Source organism: Lissotriton helveticus, chromosome 1_1 (assembly GCF_964261635.1).
Source record: "Lissotriton helveticus chromosome 1_1, aLisHel1.1, whole genome shotgun sequence".
NCBI lineage: Eukaryota > Metazoa > Chordata > Amphibia > Caudata > Salamandridae > Lissotriton > Lissotriton helveticus.
The window spans coordinates 1,120,716,241-1,120,735,441 of NC_136057.1; the positions used below are offsets into that span (position 1 = coordinate 1,120,716,241).

Genomic DNA, 19,201 nt, shown 5'->3' on the forward strand with positions numbered 1-19,201 from the left:
GACTTTACTGCCCTATTGATAAACAAGTCTAACTCGTACACAGTGTTCTGTTCACTGAAATTGATTTCAATGGAAGATTTTGTTAGAAAAGTATTTTTTAATGTAGTGAAGTGAAATAGCCTAGAGTCCTCAATGTTGAATTGCTGCTAAGAAGTTACAAAGCGGCAATTTTTATTTTTTTGGATCTAACACTAGATTGATAAACATGACACAAGCCTAAGGGCCTTATTAAGAGTAGGATGGTCCACAGGACTACTGTACTCAAGGTGGCGGTCCGGCCACCATATTCTGAGTGTGGGGTCAGACCGCCACAGGACTGCCGCACCCGCCAGGATCCCGTGGCAGTGGTGCAGTGGTCGGGGCAGTGAATATGCAGGTGTTCCTCCTGTGGTCGAAGAGGTGGGGTGCCTCAGGTGGACCCCCAAAGTTTTAATAAGTCCCTAATTGTTTTTGTCTGGTCCTTCATCTAGCGAATGTTCGGTCTCCATGGATGTCTGTCCTGCATTTAAATAAGATGGGTTTCTTTTTTCCAGAGAGCATTAAAGAGTAGTCAATTAATGTTACTTTTTTATTAAAAATATCTGTATTGCTTTAAATTACAATGCAGGGGTGGCTTCTACGCAAAGGTAGAGGAGCATCCATCCACTGCCTTTTAACATGTCAAAAAACGAAAAATAAAATAAGAATTCAATGTTATCATTTTCTTTTTCTGTGCTGGGGCAGTGTAGTGGGGTAGGGCTGGGCTGCACAGGGGGGGAGGAGTTGTGACACCCTCCTAAGTGCGTATGAATGTTTGGCCGGCCCTCTAGGGCCGGCAAAACATTAATGCACACATAGCATGTTCTCCACGCAAGCTGAATTATAGCCTGGGTTGAGAACATGGGCAGGCTTCATTCCCCAATCAAAACGATGATGGAAGAGACGACTGCCAGCCAGCTGGCCGACTGGTAAGTAATAAAAAAATAAATAATTCCACCTGGTATATTTCTTGCTAACTTAGTCTGCGCTTGCATTAAAGTTTGGAAGCTAAATTTATAGATTGTGTGGGTTTTTTTTCGCCCCTCCTGTCTAACAAATGGCAGACTTTTGCAACTTTACATTTTTCCCCAAATTGCTCTACGGACTTAAATGGCCAGCTAAAAAATTTCATAACATATTTGGGGAATTTTGTCTGATAACTTTACAAGGATACACGTTTTAAAACCTATTTAAGATGAAAAACTGTATACACTTCCATCCTACTTTGACTTGATTTTGAGTGCATTAACCAGCGTGCCTATTTATCTAATTTGTATACATTTGTGGGCTTTTTTTCTGTAACTGTCTTTTTTCCTGGTTTGGCCACCGGTAATGTTTGGAAACCTACATGGTGTTCAACACAAAATTAGTTTTCTATAGCCTCCTAAAATTGGTTTGTAATTTTCAAAAGTGTTCAATTCAACTTTGGAGTTATGGGAAATACAAGATGTAAAATTTGCAGAGTGAAATGTCAAGCTTCCATTTTTTACTCCGACTGCAAACATCTGGTTTATTACAAAAGAGCTCACCCACGTTGATGAAACATAGTAATTAAAACTGAACTGTTCACAGTTTAAGTGTGGAATTTACAGAATGCTGTATTTTTCTTCCTTGCAGTCAAAGCAGTGCTGGGTGTATTTGATGGTTCACAAAGTGTCTAACAGTCTCACAAGTTTAATTCAAAAATTTGCAAATACTTCACAAAACTATTCCATCATGAGTAATCTCACAGCAATTCTCCATGGAATCCGGAATTGCCTTGCTCCCCAGCTCGAGGACAACGCGGTAATGTATAACATTTGTGACGTTTTTCAATAATTCGATTCCAATTTATCAATTATTTAAAGTTTTTGCCTTTAAGTAAATATCTAACTTACACACTGGACACATAAAAGTCCTGTTTAGGAGTGCAAGTCCACATAGGGAAAGATAGCATTTTGATATTTATTTTGTGCATTTTTTTTTAAATCCCATACTAACTTATCCTATTCCCATGGAAGAAAGAAGCAGTTGCAATAGCCAACTGAACTTCTCTGCTTTACACTTGTGGTACATCACTCTCAAACTTAGACTTTTGTTTTATAACTCAATGCAGCCCTTCTCGTGGGGTCGTGTCCAGCCCTACCTTCCCCACTATGTTTTTAAAAAAAATATCTTTCTTTGCAAATTCAAATTACAAAAACTATAAACTCTGGTAAACACATTTGGGGGAGATAATCTTCAAAGTGATACAATTCAGGGTCACATGCGTAGTTTACACAACTTCCCACACATGAGTCACAGAGGCAAAGCTATCTGCCCCCTTCCCACTATGGTTTCTGGACATCTGATATGCTGAAATCTGTATTCCTCCTTGGAAATGCTGGTGGGTTTGGTGGATGGTATGCCTGTGAATCACTCCAATCTCCAAAGTTGATTCCTACGGTTATTTTCAGTATATACCCCTTATATGACTGAAAACTAAATACGTGACAGTGCAGCAACAGTATTCATTTATGTTAGTCAAGAGCATTTCATGGAATAACACATCTCCCCCCTACTGAAGGGCAGGGTGGTTTCAGTACTGCATTCCTAAGAACCCATGACAAAGAGACAAAGTGTGCTTTTCAATGGACTGGAACAACATTTTGCAAATACCTGTCAAAAATGTAAAGCACCTGGAAGGAAGGGAAACAAAAGCTCCGCCAAGCAGGCATGCACTGGGTGTCCCCTGCTGAGAATAAGATGGCTAGAGGCCTAACGTTAATTGCCGGCCTACTGTGAGCAACATGCTGTCTGTCATTTTCAGGCCATCGTAAAAAAATTACCTAATCCAGTGGCAGCAACACACACTTACCTGACCTTAGTGGTATTCAAGTACAAAGCACGTGTCAATCAGACATTCGCCCACTGCCATTCGAGAAGACTGTAATCGTTCTTCGGTGCAATCAAATAAGGGGGAGTTGAAAGGCAGTTTTACAAAATATTGTCGTTTTTTTTCTGTGTAGCTAAAGACGCATTCTTTGAATTGCCTGTTTACGAATAACTTCAATTTCAGTTGAAACTAAGTAAAGGAATGGCTCTGTTCTTCTAACGCACTTTCAACAGAATTAAATGGAATTTGTGTAATGTTGAACTCTCTGTTTTTATCTTATCAGATGTATATTTGCTTGATCCAAACTTTAGACTTCTACCATTCAAATGAGTAGTGTCTGAGCCGTGCCACTGTGAGGTGTTACAAACAGTCAGGGCTTTAAGTGGAATGGAAAAACTGGGGGGGGTCTCTCAAAGGGGTGTGGCTGATGTAATTTAGCGCGTGGTACACTAAAAACTGTGCTTAGCAGAGTGTAGTGTGCCTCTCCACCTGTATTTTTCTGCTTCGATCAGTGCATCCAGCTATATAATACAAAAAAGTAACTTTACACCTACAACAAGCTAGAGCTATTGGCTTTGTCAATGGTTATTCGTTGCATATAATAAATTAGCAACTACTATTGTTTCGTTGTATATAATATTGAACATGCTTCAGTTCTGAAATGATGAGACTGTGAAAGAACTAAACCCGAGCCTCTTTGAAGTTACATCAGTCTTTGAGCTGTGGTACTGCTGCAGAGTTAAGATTTTCTTTTCCAACCTGAGGGTGAGGGCAGAAATGGAAAGCCCGATAGCCGTAGTGGCCCGTAGTCTGAGTGCTGCTTGGCGGTGACGCGGGGGAGGGGCAAGGTGGGGGGTAGTAAAATCTGTAATACGGCCGCAGAGAGGTAAGTAAACTGCCCCTCCCCTGCCGGCGTCACCGCCCGGCAGCACTCCCATCCCGGGCCACTACTGCCCGATAGGGACTCGTCTCAGCACCTGCTTTTAAGAACTGCTGGTGCTCAGCACTGGCAAGACCCGGCCCACTTAAAGCCCTACAAATAGTACCAGATGATACCGGGTGAACGGTGCTGCATTTGCATGGAATTTTGTGAATCCGATCCAGCACCTTTCAAAACTGGTGCTGAAAATCAATTTGGTATTAGTGTCCATGGTGGAAAAGCACACACCACCTCCATTCAGAGCAGCATGTGGCTGTTTTTTCCAAGGTGGCATGTGCACCGTCTAGAGTTCCAATGTGGCACTAGATGCAAATTGAAAGTGGGCTGTAGACCACGAAATGCTGCTTTTTGTAGAGCAATGGAGTGCACAGATCTGTTCTTTCAGTTCAAATTTACAGCATCAAAGAGACCAGAATGGTTGTAGGGTATGTAAATGGAGTGAAGTTCAGAGTGGCTAAAATCGGACCTGAATGGTCTCCGATGGGAACCATTTTCTGAACCTGTATTCACTTTTGAATGCAGACGTAAAGGCATTCAATATGTATTCATGCACAGCTGTCGGGCAGTGACGGCTGGCTTGAACACAAACCCACTGATTAAGCAGGAGTCTCTATGCGATGTATATTTGTCCTATCCTACTCGCCCCTAAACTTTGAGAAACACAACCAACAACAATGCCAACAGACCACGTTGAGTTTTATGAATTCGTATCATAGAACTAGAAATGGCTCTCAAATTCCAAAAGCACTACAGACCCCTGCATAGAAGTAAGAGGTGTACAAATTTGCATCACCTAGCGTTGGATTCTTCATGTTTTGCGACTGAAATCCTCAAACTTATTTTACCAGTGTTAGGGTACCAAGGCACACTGCCCCAGTCTGCACTATGGTGCACCTTAAATCTGGCGCGCCGGGCCAGTACGCCTTATTACAGTCCATGTGCTACCCTCAGCACAGCTGTAAACTCACACCTGCCCTGAGGGTAGCATTAGTGAAAGGTGGACTGACATTTGAAGCAGACTGTCATCTTTTATTTTGCAGTCAACCAAGCATTCTCCATTTCAAATGAGGTCAGAGATTCCCTTCAGGCGGGTGTACTGAGTAAGTCCATTCTAATGCTTCTTGGCTTGTAATATGAAGACGTCCTCTTCTCCAGCAAACTGGAAGGTGCAAATGTACAAGTAATGAAACACTTGATACCTTTAGTTGGAAAATTGGAATTAGGCTACAGGTTTAATAAGCTACATTAAAAACAATAATTTACCGTCTAATCCCACACACTGGCCACCTGTGTCTAGTATTTGTGTTTCTAGGTGACACTTTGCGGAGGTGCTTGTTTGCCGTGCACACATCATGCCCTTTTTTGTTTGCAAATCGAATGCCGGGTGTTGGCAGTTCCCATATGCCCATACTTATACCCCTTTTGCACATTGTTCGCTGGGATAATAATGCTGTGATAAAGCTACGAAGAGCAGAAATCTCACCTCAACGTTTCATGAACCGTTAAATTCTCCCAATATGATGCTCATCGCGAGAGGGCTCACTGCTGAACATGCAGCTTCCCACCCTAGAAGTGCGGATTATGAAACTATTGGACAAGTTCACATGTATTGAAGCCTGCTCCACGTATTGGCCCATTTACACACACACACTACACATCATTTGGGCTCATATAGGTCAATCATTTTGACGGCGTATCGCTCCTCGGTACATTGTACCTGGGTGGCCCATTATCCATACCTCCCTCCTTGGACACCATTGAAGCAGACACCTGCTCCACAGCACTGCCTGCCATGCCGTTATCCCACCTCTTGAGCAAGTGCAGTGATGTCGCGGAAGAGGATGAGAACGATGGGGAGGAGGGGCTGAAGCTTTGCCTCCAGATTGAGTGTAAAATATCTCTCCTTGCGACCTTAAAACTGTTCCAAGGACTTGTGTATATAATTCTAAAAGCATCGTGGCAGTTACATTTCTAGCTTTTTAACCAAGTTTTAAAACAATAGCCTACGTCCATGCCCCTTCCCTCGTACCCTAACCCAGTGAAAATGCATAAGCTAGACTACTGGTGTAGATTGTGCAACATTTTAGAAGCAACAGAAATCTGTTGTGCTGCCTTTGTATTTCAAATGCAGTGAAAGCTGTTTGTGTAATTCATCCATCTTCTAAGATCTGTTCATCTTTCTTTTAGGAGTTTATTGAAGACTTTCCTTTTTACGAGGGTCAGTTTGTCCCGAAGAAGTACTTTGAATATGTCTCCAAGACAATTCTGCTGTTTACAGATATCCGTCATATTGACCACGAGAGCATTTGTGTGTTACCCACAACTACAGAAATGCCAATGTTGGGTAAGGCTTGATTGTACAATGAGTAGATGGTGCATTACACACTGTAAAATATATTGACGTTTACTCATTCCCACACCTGCAGTGTTAAGGTGAATGTAATTACTATAGTTATTTTCTACTTCATGCAAATCTAAATTGATAACTTTTCAAAAATGTGTTCAAGTTGTATGTTTTTAGAAAATTAGTTAACGGTGGTGTATGGGAGAGAGGAGAAAATATGTGGTCTGTATCCAACAAGTTATGTTTTATAGTGGCGAATAAGTAACATTTTTAACAGATGTCTCTATGACTGCCTGAAGTGTGCTATCACCCTCCCAGATTTGCACAAGAAATTGACTTAGCAGAATGTAAACCTGTAAGTGGTGCTATGCATGTGAGGTTTACCGACTATTCCTAGGCTTGAGTGTGTTTACCTAGGAGAGGGACGTGCTTGTTTCCTGTTTGACTTGAACAATGATGTATTTAAGGGACCGCTGAATGAAAACACATGTTTCAATAAAAACCTGCACAACCATCCAGAGTTCCTAATGAAACTCAATTGCCATAGCCCCTTATGAAGTTTTGCCTTTATTTACATAACATATTCGACCATTTAATCTGAACATTATGATGTATTGCCCATATTGCTCGTGAACTTACCATCTGGCCCACATCTCTGCCCAAGAATATTTGATCTGTTTTCAACAGGTTTACTGCAGCCTATGTAAATATATATATGTCTTTTTAACCAGCATCCAGCTGCATAATGTAAATTGGCCTAAAGACGTGGAAATGACTATGCTTTGTCATGCTGAGTTCTTAGTATGTACTTATGGGATTTAGAAGTATTTATCTTGTAGCAACTCTTCTGAGTGCAGAAATGTACATTCATGGCTTGGGAAAATAGCAAAGAACGCACACAATGAAGTAATGTTATGTTTATTAAGATTTTCATCCATTACCTCTAGCTGGCTGTGATGTTAGATATCAAAGAACGGGCCTAAACCAAAATTCTCATTTGCTTAAAAATTAAGAACCGGTTCTAGAGATGGGTGCAAACCTATGACCTACCACCCTAAGAGAATGGAAATATCTTATATTTTAGAAGAATTCTAGAACCTTAAATACATTTCACTGTGATGGTATAGATTGCGCTGTTTTATGTTGGAAATGTATGTGGTTTAGATTAAGGAAGCAGCCCTACACTCTCAAAGATATGTTTATATATATTTTTTGGTAAGAAATCAGATTCTGGCAAACACTGCTGGTACTAGTATGCAGATCATTGTATCCTATTTCTATATATCCTTTTGATTCAATCCTAAGCAATTTTCTTTACTATCATTTGCATCCTTTGGTCAAAGTGTTGAGAGCCAACTGGATCTTTAGAACTGCAACATTATTTGTCATTCATTTGCTGGCTGTCCAATAGACTAAACTTTTGTTAACCTCTCAAGAAGTCTTACTGAAGAAAGCAAACATTGGGAAATGATATATAACAATGATGGTGCTAGTAAGTTTAAATGTCTGCGTATATGAACCATCACCTTTTATGGACTCCCATAGACCATGTTCTAATCACCACAGTATTTCTAAGACTTGCCAGTCAAAGTTGTTGTTTTTTATTCCTCAGATTCCACTATGATTTAGTTGGTGTTCTTGGGACTGCTGAGGAAAAGTAAAGGAATGTTAAGAGAAATTGTTAAAGTAAAGTGTACAAATGTAGTTTACCAATGTCCTATAAAGTCTTGGATATTCTGTGCAGCACAAGTAGATCCAGCATTGATTCAGGAGAGCCAGATTCATACAATGTATTTAGGATATCTACATGGAATGTATTAGCATACAATTACTAAAAATCATGTAAGTAGTAACTTAAGATTGTAATAAACCAGTTCTTTGTGGCTCACTATTGAACAACCCCAGTGTAGGGCGCTTCCTTTTAGAACCACCAGGTAGATGCAGAAATCAGGTGTCCGATTGACCAATTCGGTCAAAGGTCGGGAAACCATTTAGAATTCCATAACTAAACTCTTTATTCATAGTAAATGTGTGGGGTTTAAGGCTTGCTTGTGTGTTTTTGTTTTATAGACCTTTTAACCAATGCATCCATTTTTTTTCGAAGCTGAAAAAGTGAATTGATACTCTAGAAATTGCGCAGATTATTCTGCTATTGTTTTTTTTCGCATTGTAAAAAACCCAACAAAAACACGTGTACCTATTTTTTTTTTATTCTTTTAGCATCCACAGTTTCTGTGACAAGACCATATGCAAAATTTTCTTTTATGCCTAGCCGTCTAAGGAATGCTAACGAAAGTAAGTACTCAAGAAAAAAACTCGAGTATTTCAGATTTAGTTTTTATTTATTTCTTTTTTGTTACTTTTGTTGATTTTCCACCAGAGAAAGCTACATTGTAGCTCCAGAATGTTCCATCCTGTCAAACATGTTCTTTAATTAGTTTACAGCTGGGCTGAGCCATGTTTTACTAACGCTTGCCAGTAGTCTCATCTTGATTGTTATTTCTCATGTCTTCGTTTTGTATTTATAAAAATAGCAGCATTGTAAGACCACTCTAAACCAGTTCCTATTTTAAATCCGGGGATAGCCTTTTAGTTTGGAATTTTACGCGTACCTATGTAAAACAAAAGGCAAATTCAAATGTGTTTATGTTTTAATGTGGCATGTAAACTAACCTTGTAACGTCAGGTGATTAAAAATATGCAAGACGTTTTCTTTCTCTGGAGGCTAGCTGGATTCTCGTTGTTCCTTGCTTCCATCAGATAAAGCGCCCATAACAGTCTAATTAAATGTGGAAATGTCCTTGTGCCTAGGCTCCAGCAAAATACCTCTTGTTGAAATATGTATTTTTTGGAAGCATACACCTTATTCGAACGTGTTATTCTTTAGTTCTATGTAGTCAAATCAAATCATACGGCAAATGCGGTACTATGCTGTGGCACGTTTGCTAGATTCTTGGTGGATTTTCGAATTCACAAATTGTAGATGATTTACACGGAGTCTAGTTGCTTGCAAGCTGAAAAATACACAAGGTATTTTTGTTGTTTTTGTGTAAATACTGTACGGTTGCTGAAGAAGGTGGCCTTCAGTCCATAAGTGTCATTCTTGAACTCTTGTCAGCCTGCAGCATAATTACTGCACAAAGATCACATACTTTCGAAATGTTCTAGCGTACTGCTCTGAATGGGTAAGCGTGCCTTTTAGTTGTAGTGGCCCAACTAAGGTTCAAAGCGTGCCTGAAGGCATTGCGCAACTACGACTGTCATTTGGTCCAAGCCATAAATTTTCACGCAAGTTAAAAAATGTCACTTTTTTTTATCAGTTTAAGAAGTGAAACAAAAGTTACGTGATATATAGTTTCTTCTGTTGTGAGTAAAAATGACATAATTTTTACTGAAAAATTTCGTAGCCGTAGCCCCTGCCTTAAAAAAGATTTATTTCTTTTTGCAATTTTGTAGTTTTAAATATTCATCTAAACCCAGTCAAGAAGCGTTGCTCCTAGAGTTGCTGACAAGCTGTTTGCATCCTAGGCAAGTGATTCCCACTCAAATTATTACATTTTATTCAAATAATTTCGTCCCTCTGTAGTTTACATGACATAACATTATTTAAAATATTTTCATTTTATTTGATATCACTCTTTTGTGGTGTACTACACCTGGCGAGACTGACTTTAAAGTTATTCACAAATGGGTCTCAAGTTAAGCCCCTTGGTACGCCCATTACCCTTCTCTCCCTTGACCTACTGCGCACTGCTCCTCTGTAGAAATAGACATGGAATGTGTTTTTATATATTTTTTTCTATGATGGAAAAAAAAATAATGCCTATGCGACTAAAAAAATAAATAGTGTTCAATATTCCTTACTTGGAAATATTTCTGGTTTCCATTATTTTTATCACACATTCGTGGCACCCAAGAAATGCATCAGAACTGTTCCACCTTGTAAACCATACCCCTATGTTGTGCTTCCTTAGCACGTGGAGCGAGTATATTCTTCACACTTTTCCAAAATATGCAAGCACATTTAGTTTTTTTTTAATCTAATGCATTCTCATATGTTCTGGAAGCAAAAGATTTTAGCGGTGCGTTAACAATGGCGTGAACGCTGAGAGGAAACTTTCCATTGTTCTCTTTACATTTCAATGTTGAAAAACAAGGCATACTCTGAACTAATAATTTATTTGCTGTCCTGTCTCAATCCAAACTACTTTAATATTTATTTCGGGTCGGTTTGAAACAATCTAAAGCATCATTAGATGAATTAAACTAAAGAATCTATAAAAATACTCCTGCAATCAGCCAAAATATGATTACAATAAATAAAGCAACCTAATTAGGCAGCGTCCTTTCTGCTTCTCCTATTTCATTCCCAATGTGTTGCAAAAGCAATTCCAGGAAGCGCAAAATGATCGTGCCCTGATGAAGCAATGGCTGCCACTCGGTCTTCTGTGCTTGTTGTGCTCCACAGGATCCCCAGAAAACACTGCACGGTTCTCGCCCCACTAGCCCTAAACAAGGGTTTGAACCGTGCACTGCGAAGTCGAGTGATCCATGGGCAGAGCTGAAAGAAATGGATGTCATCCATATCCTTTTTCCACTGCCCAGACCTTTAATTAAGGGGACAATTATTTCTTGTGCACAGTTTGCAACTGACCCATGCAAACCTGACGTATAAACGGAGTGGCAGAATGCTTATCAGAAAAATAGCCTCTTCTGTTTGTCTTAGGCCTCCTTGCATGTATCTAGTGAAGCCTAACACTTTAGGACATTTATAACCTGTTCAATTAGGATTTCACTTTGAAAATTTACCAGGTCTTTTTAACTTGCAGAAAGGATAGAATCTTTCAGAGATTAGAGCTAAACTTGTTGGATGGCACTTGAATAGGCCATGGCATGAACAGCTCCGAGTACAGTAGAAGGTACATTATTATACCACCTAATAAAACCCAGGGAAATTGAAAATTTCTACAGCTGTCGCCAATTAGTGGTAGCACCGGCTATGTGATTCCTCCGCCATCACAGCTACAGTTTTAGTACCTCTGGCAATGGCCTTGCAATCTCTGGTCTCTGCTTCATTAGGGCAACAAAGGAGTCAAAAGTAAACCCTGTTTTGCTTAAATAGATTCCAATTTTTGCCCCTATCCTAGTTCCTCAACAGTAAATAAGAGGATGTTGTGGTTTAACTATGTCAGACCTGCAATGTAGTCAACGGTGTGTGTTGTCACTTTGACCATCTCTTGCATTTTTGTGAATCCATATACAGGCATTCACTATTCAAGAGTGGAGTGTTTATCCAAATCAAATTTATGCTCTGCACCAAACTCCTCATTTTCAGTGATTGGTCCAGTCCATTGGGAATAGAACGGTAATATCGTATTGCAGGGGCTATGGTTTAGTCTTATGGTAGAGTCGACTAACCTTTAGTTACTTTTAAGCCTTGGTTTGTTGTAGGTATATGCAAGTACTCAAAAGGAATAAGAGGTTCATATTAAATATGAAATTAGGGATGTTAGGTGTCCTTATTTCTTAGTGTATTTTAGCGCCCTTATGAAAGGCGCACCTATGTCCCCCACTTGGGCAGGGGCTGAGATCATCCCTATTTTTAAAAAGGGTTCTAAGTCCCTGCTTACAAATTATAGGCTGATCAGCCGCATTGACAGTGCCCAAAAGCTGTTCAGCCAGGTCATCCTGAATCAGCTGATTGAGTGGTTATCAGACTAACATCTTAATACCCTTGCAGGCTGGTTTTAGGAACAGTGTAGGAACCATGGATCGGGTGTGTCCCCTGCAACTTTTATATTGGAAATGTGTTCCTTGGTGGAGGCAGACTGTATGTCATTTTTGAGGTTCTCCAGTCTGCCTTCGACCTAGTCCCTAGAAATCTGTTGTGTAAGATTTTGAAGGAGATGGGGTACCTTGTTGTTATCCTCAATAGATTGCACTTGAATAATTATGCTCCGGTTATGTGTGGACAGCAAAGTTAGCTGACGGATCCTGTTCCTGTTTGTTGAGGAGTTAGGCAGGGATGCGTGTTAGCTCCAACCCTTTTTCTTTTATATATTAGTGAATTGGTATTGCAATTGGAGCAATGTGAGAGAGATACCCCACAGCTTACCGGGGCCAGGATCCTGGCCCTCCTGTGTGCAGACGATACCCATTTGCTATCAAAATCCCCTATGGGGATACAGAATCTTTTTGAGTGCTTTAGGCCCTTCTGCAGGCAATGAAAACTCGAGATCAACCTCGACAAGAACAAGTTTATGGGTTTTAACCCGTCCAACCACTCGTCCTAAGCTGACACTTAATGGAGCGACCCTGGAAAGTGTCCAGGTGTTTGAATACCTAAGGGGTTACTCTCACAGTGAGCTTTGATTGGATGTCCCATATTCGGGTGTGTGGCCTCAAGCTAGAGAAGCTCTGCGGGGGTATTCTAAGGGAGAACCGAGCTTCCTACTTACATCCAGTATCCCCTTCTCTTGAGATTTACTGATGTCCGGCTTTAGGGGCTACCCTGTATGGAGGAGAACTTTCTGGTTTTTAGGTTTCCCGCTCACCAGAAACAATTGAAAATCAATTTGCAAGGAATCTTTGTGGCCTGCCAGTGAGCACCCTGCTTTTCCCTCTGCGTCTTGACTATGATCTCAAATGTATTAATGATGTAGTGGTTTGAGGTCACTCTTGTATTGGCATAGGTTGTCGGTCACCACTGTACTCCTCTTTTTGCATGGCTGTTGAAGATGTTATAAGGCAAAATAGGGTTTGTAAAATCCCCTGGCTTCAGTCTATGAAGGCGAATATTTAATTTACATTTTTTTATGTGACTTATTTAGTGCCTGAATCACCCCGTGCAGGGTATCTCTGCGCTGAATATAGCATGTTAAAATGCGTTGTTGGACTTGCCCCTTTTTACAGGGTAATCCCTGAACTTTTTGCCTTCCTCCTGTCCTTTGTCTGACCTGTTTTTGTTGATTTTATGACTCTGGGCCCTTTACCACTGCTGATCAGTGCTAAAGTGCATATGCTCTCCCTATTGTAAATTAATGTGTGAATTTGTGAATCCATGATTGGCTGGTTTGGTTTACCTGTCAGACCCTAGTATAGTGCACCAGGAGTGCTCAGGGCTTGTAAACCAAATGCTGCTGGTGGGCTTGCAGCACTGGTTGTGCCACCCACAGAAGCAGCCTGTAAAAGTGTGTCTAAGGCCTGCCATTGCAGAGCCTGTGTGCAACGAGGTCATTACAACGACTGTGTTCTTATCACGCGTGCCATTACATTGCTACTCATATCAACGACTTTCTGTAGGGGGCACGCTGGACTTAGGAATAGTATTAATTTGTATTCCTACTCCAGTTTGTGCAACAACATGTAAGGTGTTGGATTTAAAATTCCCTGGTGTTGCACGCCCCCCCCACAGCAAGTCGTTGATATGACCTGCGATGTAATGGCACGCGTGGTAACAACTATGTCGTTGTAACAACCACGTTGTGAGCTACTGCGTTGTGTTTACAGCGGTGTAAACACTGTTTCCCATGAAGGCTTGTTTGGGACAGATTAGGTATTCCAATTTGTGGTCATCCCTGATGATGCTGGACTAGTCTCCAAATCTGTTCTGAAAAGTGCTTAATGGCAATATACTGGTAACCAAGCCTTATGTTCTGAAAGGGAAGGATCGCATATTGATTCTTTTTTAGGCTTCAAAATAGATTTCTGTAGCGAAACCTGTTTGAATGAGATCGAACATCCTCTGTCAAAAACCCCATATGTTAAATTTTGCTTAGGGACTCTTCCCCTACACGCCATCACAGCCAAAGGGAAGCACTTTTTATAGTTCTTGGCCATTTTGCCCGCAGGTTGAGGAGCTGACCATGCCATATTGATCTGCCCAGGTTACCAAGTAATCAGAAACAAGTAGATTTTACTGGTTTGTCATAACTTGGGGACGAGGAAGTGTAGGATTACATGTAGGATTTTAAGAAGTTACACCAGTCAATGCATTGTGTTTCCTGTATCCCAATTTTTGATGCATATGTGGAGGTACAATCATAAACATCGGTTTAGCTAGTGGGTTTTATGTTTTTGGCTTCAAGGTGCTTGGTGTTCTTATGGGTTACTAGATTTTACAGATTTTAATTATATCTTGCGCATCTTCGATTGTGGATGTACAGTGCTTTGGTTAAAATTGGTTGGACACATTAATGAACTGGTATTTTGTGCAATTTTTTTATTGTACTGTATCATCTTTTTATTATTTTATGGATGTGTGCAGAAAGAAAGATTTTTTTAATTGTTTTATGACTACTTGCAAATATGAAATTAATAAACTGCAAATGCCATAAAAATCCGCTTTCATCTGTTTGACAGAAAACGTATAAGTCCCTGGTATTTTCTAAATTAGACCAACATACTTTGTATAAGGTTTGGTGGTTCATCTCACCCTGGCCTGCTCAACACCTTCATCCCCCTTTGCGATATGGGCACTGGGCTCTCAAATGGAACATAGACGTGCTAGTATTAAGCATCTGTGCTGTACCATGCAGGTGCGCAGCCCGTTCTGAACATCTTCTGCTGCTTGCCTATTAAACGAGGACATTTTTCTATCCGATTATATTTAGGAAGTCATTAATAACTGGCCACTTATATCCATATGAGGGATGTGAGACCTCGAGTTCTGTTACCCTCTGATCACAGTGCTCACAAGTTAAAGGCCATTGTGGTCTACAGTATCTTCATAAACTCTCAAGGCTTTGCTTCTTCAGAGAAGCTTTAGTTTGTTAATTGTCTCCTGTGCACATTGCTGTACTTACTGCGCCCTTCCCATCGATCTGGCTCCTTCCTGTTGTGGAGTGTGCTCTATATGTGCACCCTATAAATTCGTTCAATTTATTTTTTATTTTTTTTGGTTTGACATTTCGTGAAGCTTTCTTTTGTATGGCTTGCACTTTCTTTCCCAGGTCCATGTTTAGTGTACTGTGTATACTTCCTAATAATCGGATGACCTACGTTTTATGGGCATATCAGTCTGCATATGCATTGGTCAGACAGTCTATTTCCAGACTAAATATATATTTAACCTACAGTGATATTCCAAGTGCATATTGCGAGCGAGACCGACTTTATGAGCAGCCCCAAGAGCTGAAAACAATATTTCACAGTTGGACTTAGTAAACGTATAATGGTCAGGTTACCTAGAAATGGTCTTACATGAAGTAGAATGTCAGTTTTGTTTAAAGCTCAGTGAATGTGCATAATTGGAAATGTTAATCATTTATACCTGCAGAACGACTGGCGTCATAGCAGATTGAACTGCTACGGCTGTAAATGATCAAACCTTGCTCAAGTCGAAGTATTTATTTGTTATGTGGAACTTGGCTTATCTGAATGACTCATGAAGTATGTTGAATTCAAAATTGAGCCATTGTCCCGCCCCATAAACCTAAACACTCCAAGTTAAGTTAAATGAAAGGGGGCTTTGTTTGGTAAGTCCTCCTTGGGTTCTGGCTCTTGTGAAATGCTTTGGTTCACAAACACATTTTAGTAACTATGGGTCAGATGTACGATCGTATTTTGCGGTCACAAACGGGAAGTTGGCCTTTTTGTGACCACAAAATAGGTCAATCCCATATACAAACCCTATTTTGCGAGTCGGTAACCTATTACCAACTCGCAAAATAGGGTTTGCGACTCGCTATTAGGAAGGGGCGTGCCAAGGGTGTCCCGTCCTTCCTAATAGCGAGTCGCACTTCGATGTACAATTGTTATGCAACTGCAATTATGGTCGCAAAACACTCACAGTTTACCACCTACTTCAAGTATGTGGTAAGCCACTCTCAAGCGGGAAGGTGTCCCCAGGGGACCCCTTCCCCTTTGTGAATGTATGAGAAAATATTTTTCAAGAGCAAGCAGTGGTCCACGGACCACTGCCTACTATTAAAAAATGAATGAGTAACTTATTTATATTTTTTTAAATGCATCCTGTTTTCCTTTTAAGGAAACGGGCTGCATTTTAAAAACTGCTTTCTTTTAAAAAGCAGTCACAGACTTGATGGTCTGCTGACCCCAGCAGGTCACCATCCATAGGAGTGCTAGCCATTCCCAGTGGGGTTACAAATTGCACCTGCCTCATGCATATTAATGATGCAGGCAATTTGCAACCCCATTAGGAACGCAAACCGTGTCTGAGACACTGTTGTAAATTACATTTTGTGAGTAGCAAATTGCGAGTCACAACACAACGCAATTTGTGACTCGCAAACGGTAAGGGTAGTACATCTGGCCCTAAATGTTCTAATCTACTTGCAACTGGGTGAGGGGTCCCATTTTGCTAACTTCACTGGGAAGTGTCCTTCCCTGAATGTTATTTTTCAACTTGTTCAAGGCTATTTGGTCGTTGAACTAAGACATTTGCCGTGAGCGTTGATGTAGCTAACAACCACCATTGTTTTGGCCACCCTTTGTGCTTATCCACTCCTCTCACATATCTTTGGAATTGGGGAGGGGAAGCAAGCGATTCACAGACCATGTCCCCGTTGTCCTTGCATACTTTCTGGTGTATGAGATGATGGAGCTGATCATTCCTCAACGGACTATAACTCCAGCCAGCAATGACCTCTGTGTTGCTGAAATACTATTGCTTAATTATCTTGTGGAGGATACCTCAAGATTGTATTCTATTTGTGAATTGAATGCAGTGTTGAGGGAGTGCTTTAGACAAATATAGTGGCCCTTGAAATAACTTGATTCCATAATGAGTATCCTACACAGGCAGGCTCGCAGGCAGGTCGCTCCCCACACTGCTGCTCAGCTCTGCCTGCATTGTTTTTGCCTAATCTTGTATTTTTTCCCCTGTGCCTGTACTTGCTTACTTGCCCACACTTGTTTTTATTCCCCTGTACTTGCTTTCTTGCCCAGTCTTGTTTTCGTTCCCCTGTGCCTGTGCTTGTTTTGTTGCCTAAACTTGTTTTTCCTTCCTGTGCCCAGTTCTCCTGCGGCCCCCGCCTGTTTTTCCCACCGCTGCGTCCCGGCGGCCCGCCCCCCTGTAATCCCATTCGCCGCCCTGCTCCCACCTCCCAGCTGCTCCTCCTTCCCACATCCCCTCATATGGAGGCCGCGCAGCGGCCGTGCCGCTAGCATGCCGAAGGCGCACCTAAGGCACGCCCGTCTGCGCCCATCTCCGCCTGGACCGTGCCCAGCGCCAGGACCCCGCGTACGCCACGATGCCTGACACCGATACGATGCCAGAACCCTCCACGCACTCAATACCGGACAATCACACACCTGCTTCCTGGCCACCCCAAAGCACACCCACGGAGCTGTCACCTGCCGGACCTGCAACTTCACAAGCATCCGCCCCACCATGCTGCCGACCAGAAAAAAAACAACCACCTCAGATGCATCCTTCTCAACACCCGCTCAGCCCGCAAACACGCCATTGAACTCTGGGACTTACTCGACTCAACCTCCCCAGATGTCGCCTTCCTGATGGAGACCTGGCTGAACCCCCACCTCGGCACCCGACATAGCCGTAGCTGTCCCGGAAAGCTACAAGATCACCCGCAGGGACCGCACCAACGGAGCAGGATGAGGAATCGCTATCATCCACAGGAACACTCTCAGGGTCTCGACCAACACCGAAGACACCCGACACCCTCCGCACCGCCGAACACCTGCACTTCCAGATCCACACCGACCCCAACACCACCCTCGGAGGAATCCTCATCTACAGACCCCCCTGGACCCCGAGCACAGTTCAGCAACTCAATCGCCGACTTCGTCAGCACACACGCCCTAGCCTCCACGGACTACATCCTCCTCGGGGACCTGAACTTCTACCTCGAACAACGACACCAACTCCACCACCCTGATCGACAACCTAGCCAACCTCTGACTCCGACAACTCGTCACAACACCCACCCACTCTGCTGGTCACACGCTAGACCCCATCTTCTCTGCAAGCCCCCACGTCTCCTTCAAATACACCACCAAACTCCACTGGACCGACCATCACTGCATCCTATTCACCTTCAAGAAACCCACCACGCACCACCGCAACACTGCTGGAGCAAAGCCACTGAAGATCAGCTAGCCACCACCCTCGCCCAGAGCCCACCCACCGACCCCGACCCCGACACCGCCGCCCACAACCTCAGACAGTGGATCAACGACTGCACCAACACCCTCGCCCGAACAAGAAACCCTCTAACAGTCACACCAACAAGAAAGCCAACTGGTTCACTGAAGTTCTCCGGGCCTCCAAGCAAACCTACCGAAAGCTGGAGAAGATCTGGCTCCGTGAACGAACACCAGACAGCCACGCAGCCCACAAGAACGCCACCCGCAGACACCATCACCTCATCAGATCCGCCAAAAGGGCCTCCTTCAACAACGCGCACAACAGCAAAGAGGTCTTCAACATCGTGAAGGAACTCTCCAACCCCAGCTCCAACACCAACGACGTCCCACCCTCGCAAGACCTGTGCGACACACTGGCCACCTTCTTCCACCGCAAGATCAGACATCCACGACCGCTTCAACGCCACGACCGCCCCGACAACCACTGAGCCCTCCGCCCCCACGACCACCATCCACACCAACTGCCTGCTCTCCTGGACCAACATCAATGATGATGACACCATCAAGATCCGGAACACCATCCACTCTGGCTCTCCGTCAGACCCATGCCCACACCACATTTTCAGCACAGCTAGCACATTCATCGCACCCCATCTCCGGAAAGTCATCAACACCTCCTTCGAGACAGCAACATTGCCGGAGAGCTGGAAGCAGGCCGAGACCAACGCCTTACTCAAGAAACCCAAAGCTGACCCCAAGGACCTCAAGAACTTCCGGACCATCTCCCTGATCCCGTTCCCGGCAAAGGTCATCGAGAAGACAGTCAACGAACAACTGACCCACTACCTTTAGGAAAACAACATCCTGGACCCTTTCCAGTCCATGTTCCGCAGCAACCACAGCACTGAGACTGCCCTCATTGCCACCACCGATGACATCAAGTCCCTGCTGGAGAACGGCAGCCCTCATCCTCTTG

The 19,201-nt window shown here is 42.6% G+C and overlaps 1 protein-coding gene across 2 annotated transcripts in view; it reads left to right on the forward strand.

Annotated features, from left to right (window-relative positions):
* The window catches only part of KITLG (KIT ligand), a 144,551-nt gene that overhangs the window by 71,411 nt on the left and 53,939 nt on the right, over positions 1-19,201 (forward strand). For both annotated transcript variants that reach the window (XM_078678841.1, XM_078678850.1), the window contains 3 exons: positions 1,636-1,803; positions 6,000-6,156; positions 8,377-8,451. In XM_078678841.1, coding sequence (XP_078534967.1) covers positions 1,636-1,803; positions 6,000-6,156; positions 8,377-8,451 — 400 coding nt within the window. The remainder of the gene's footprint in view (positions 1-1,635; positions 1,804-5,999; positions 6,157-8,376; positions 8,452-19,201) is intronic.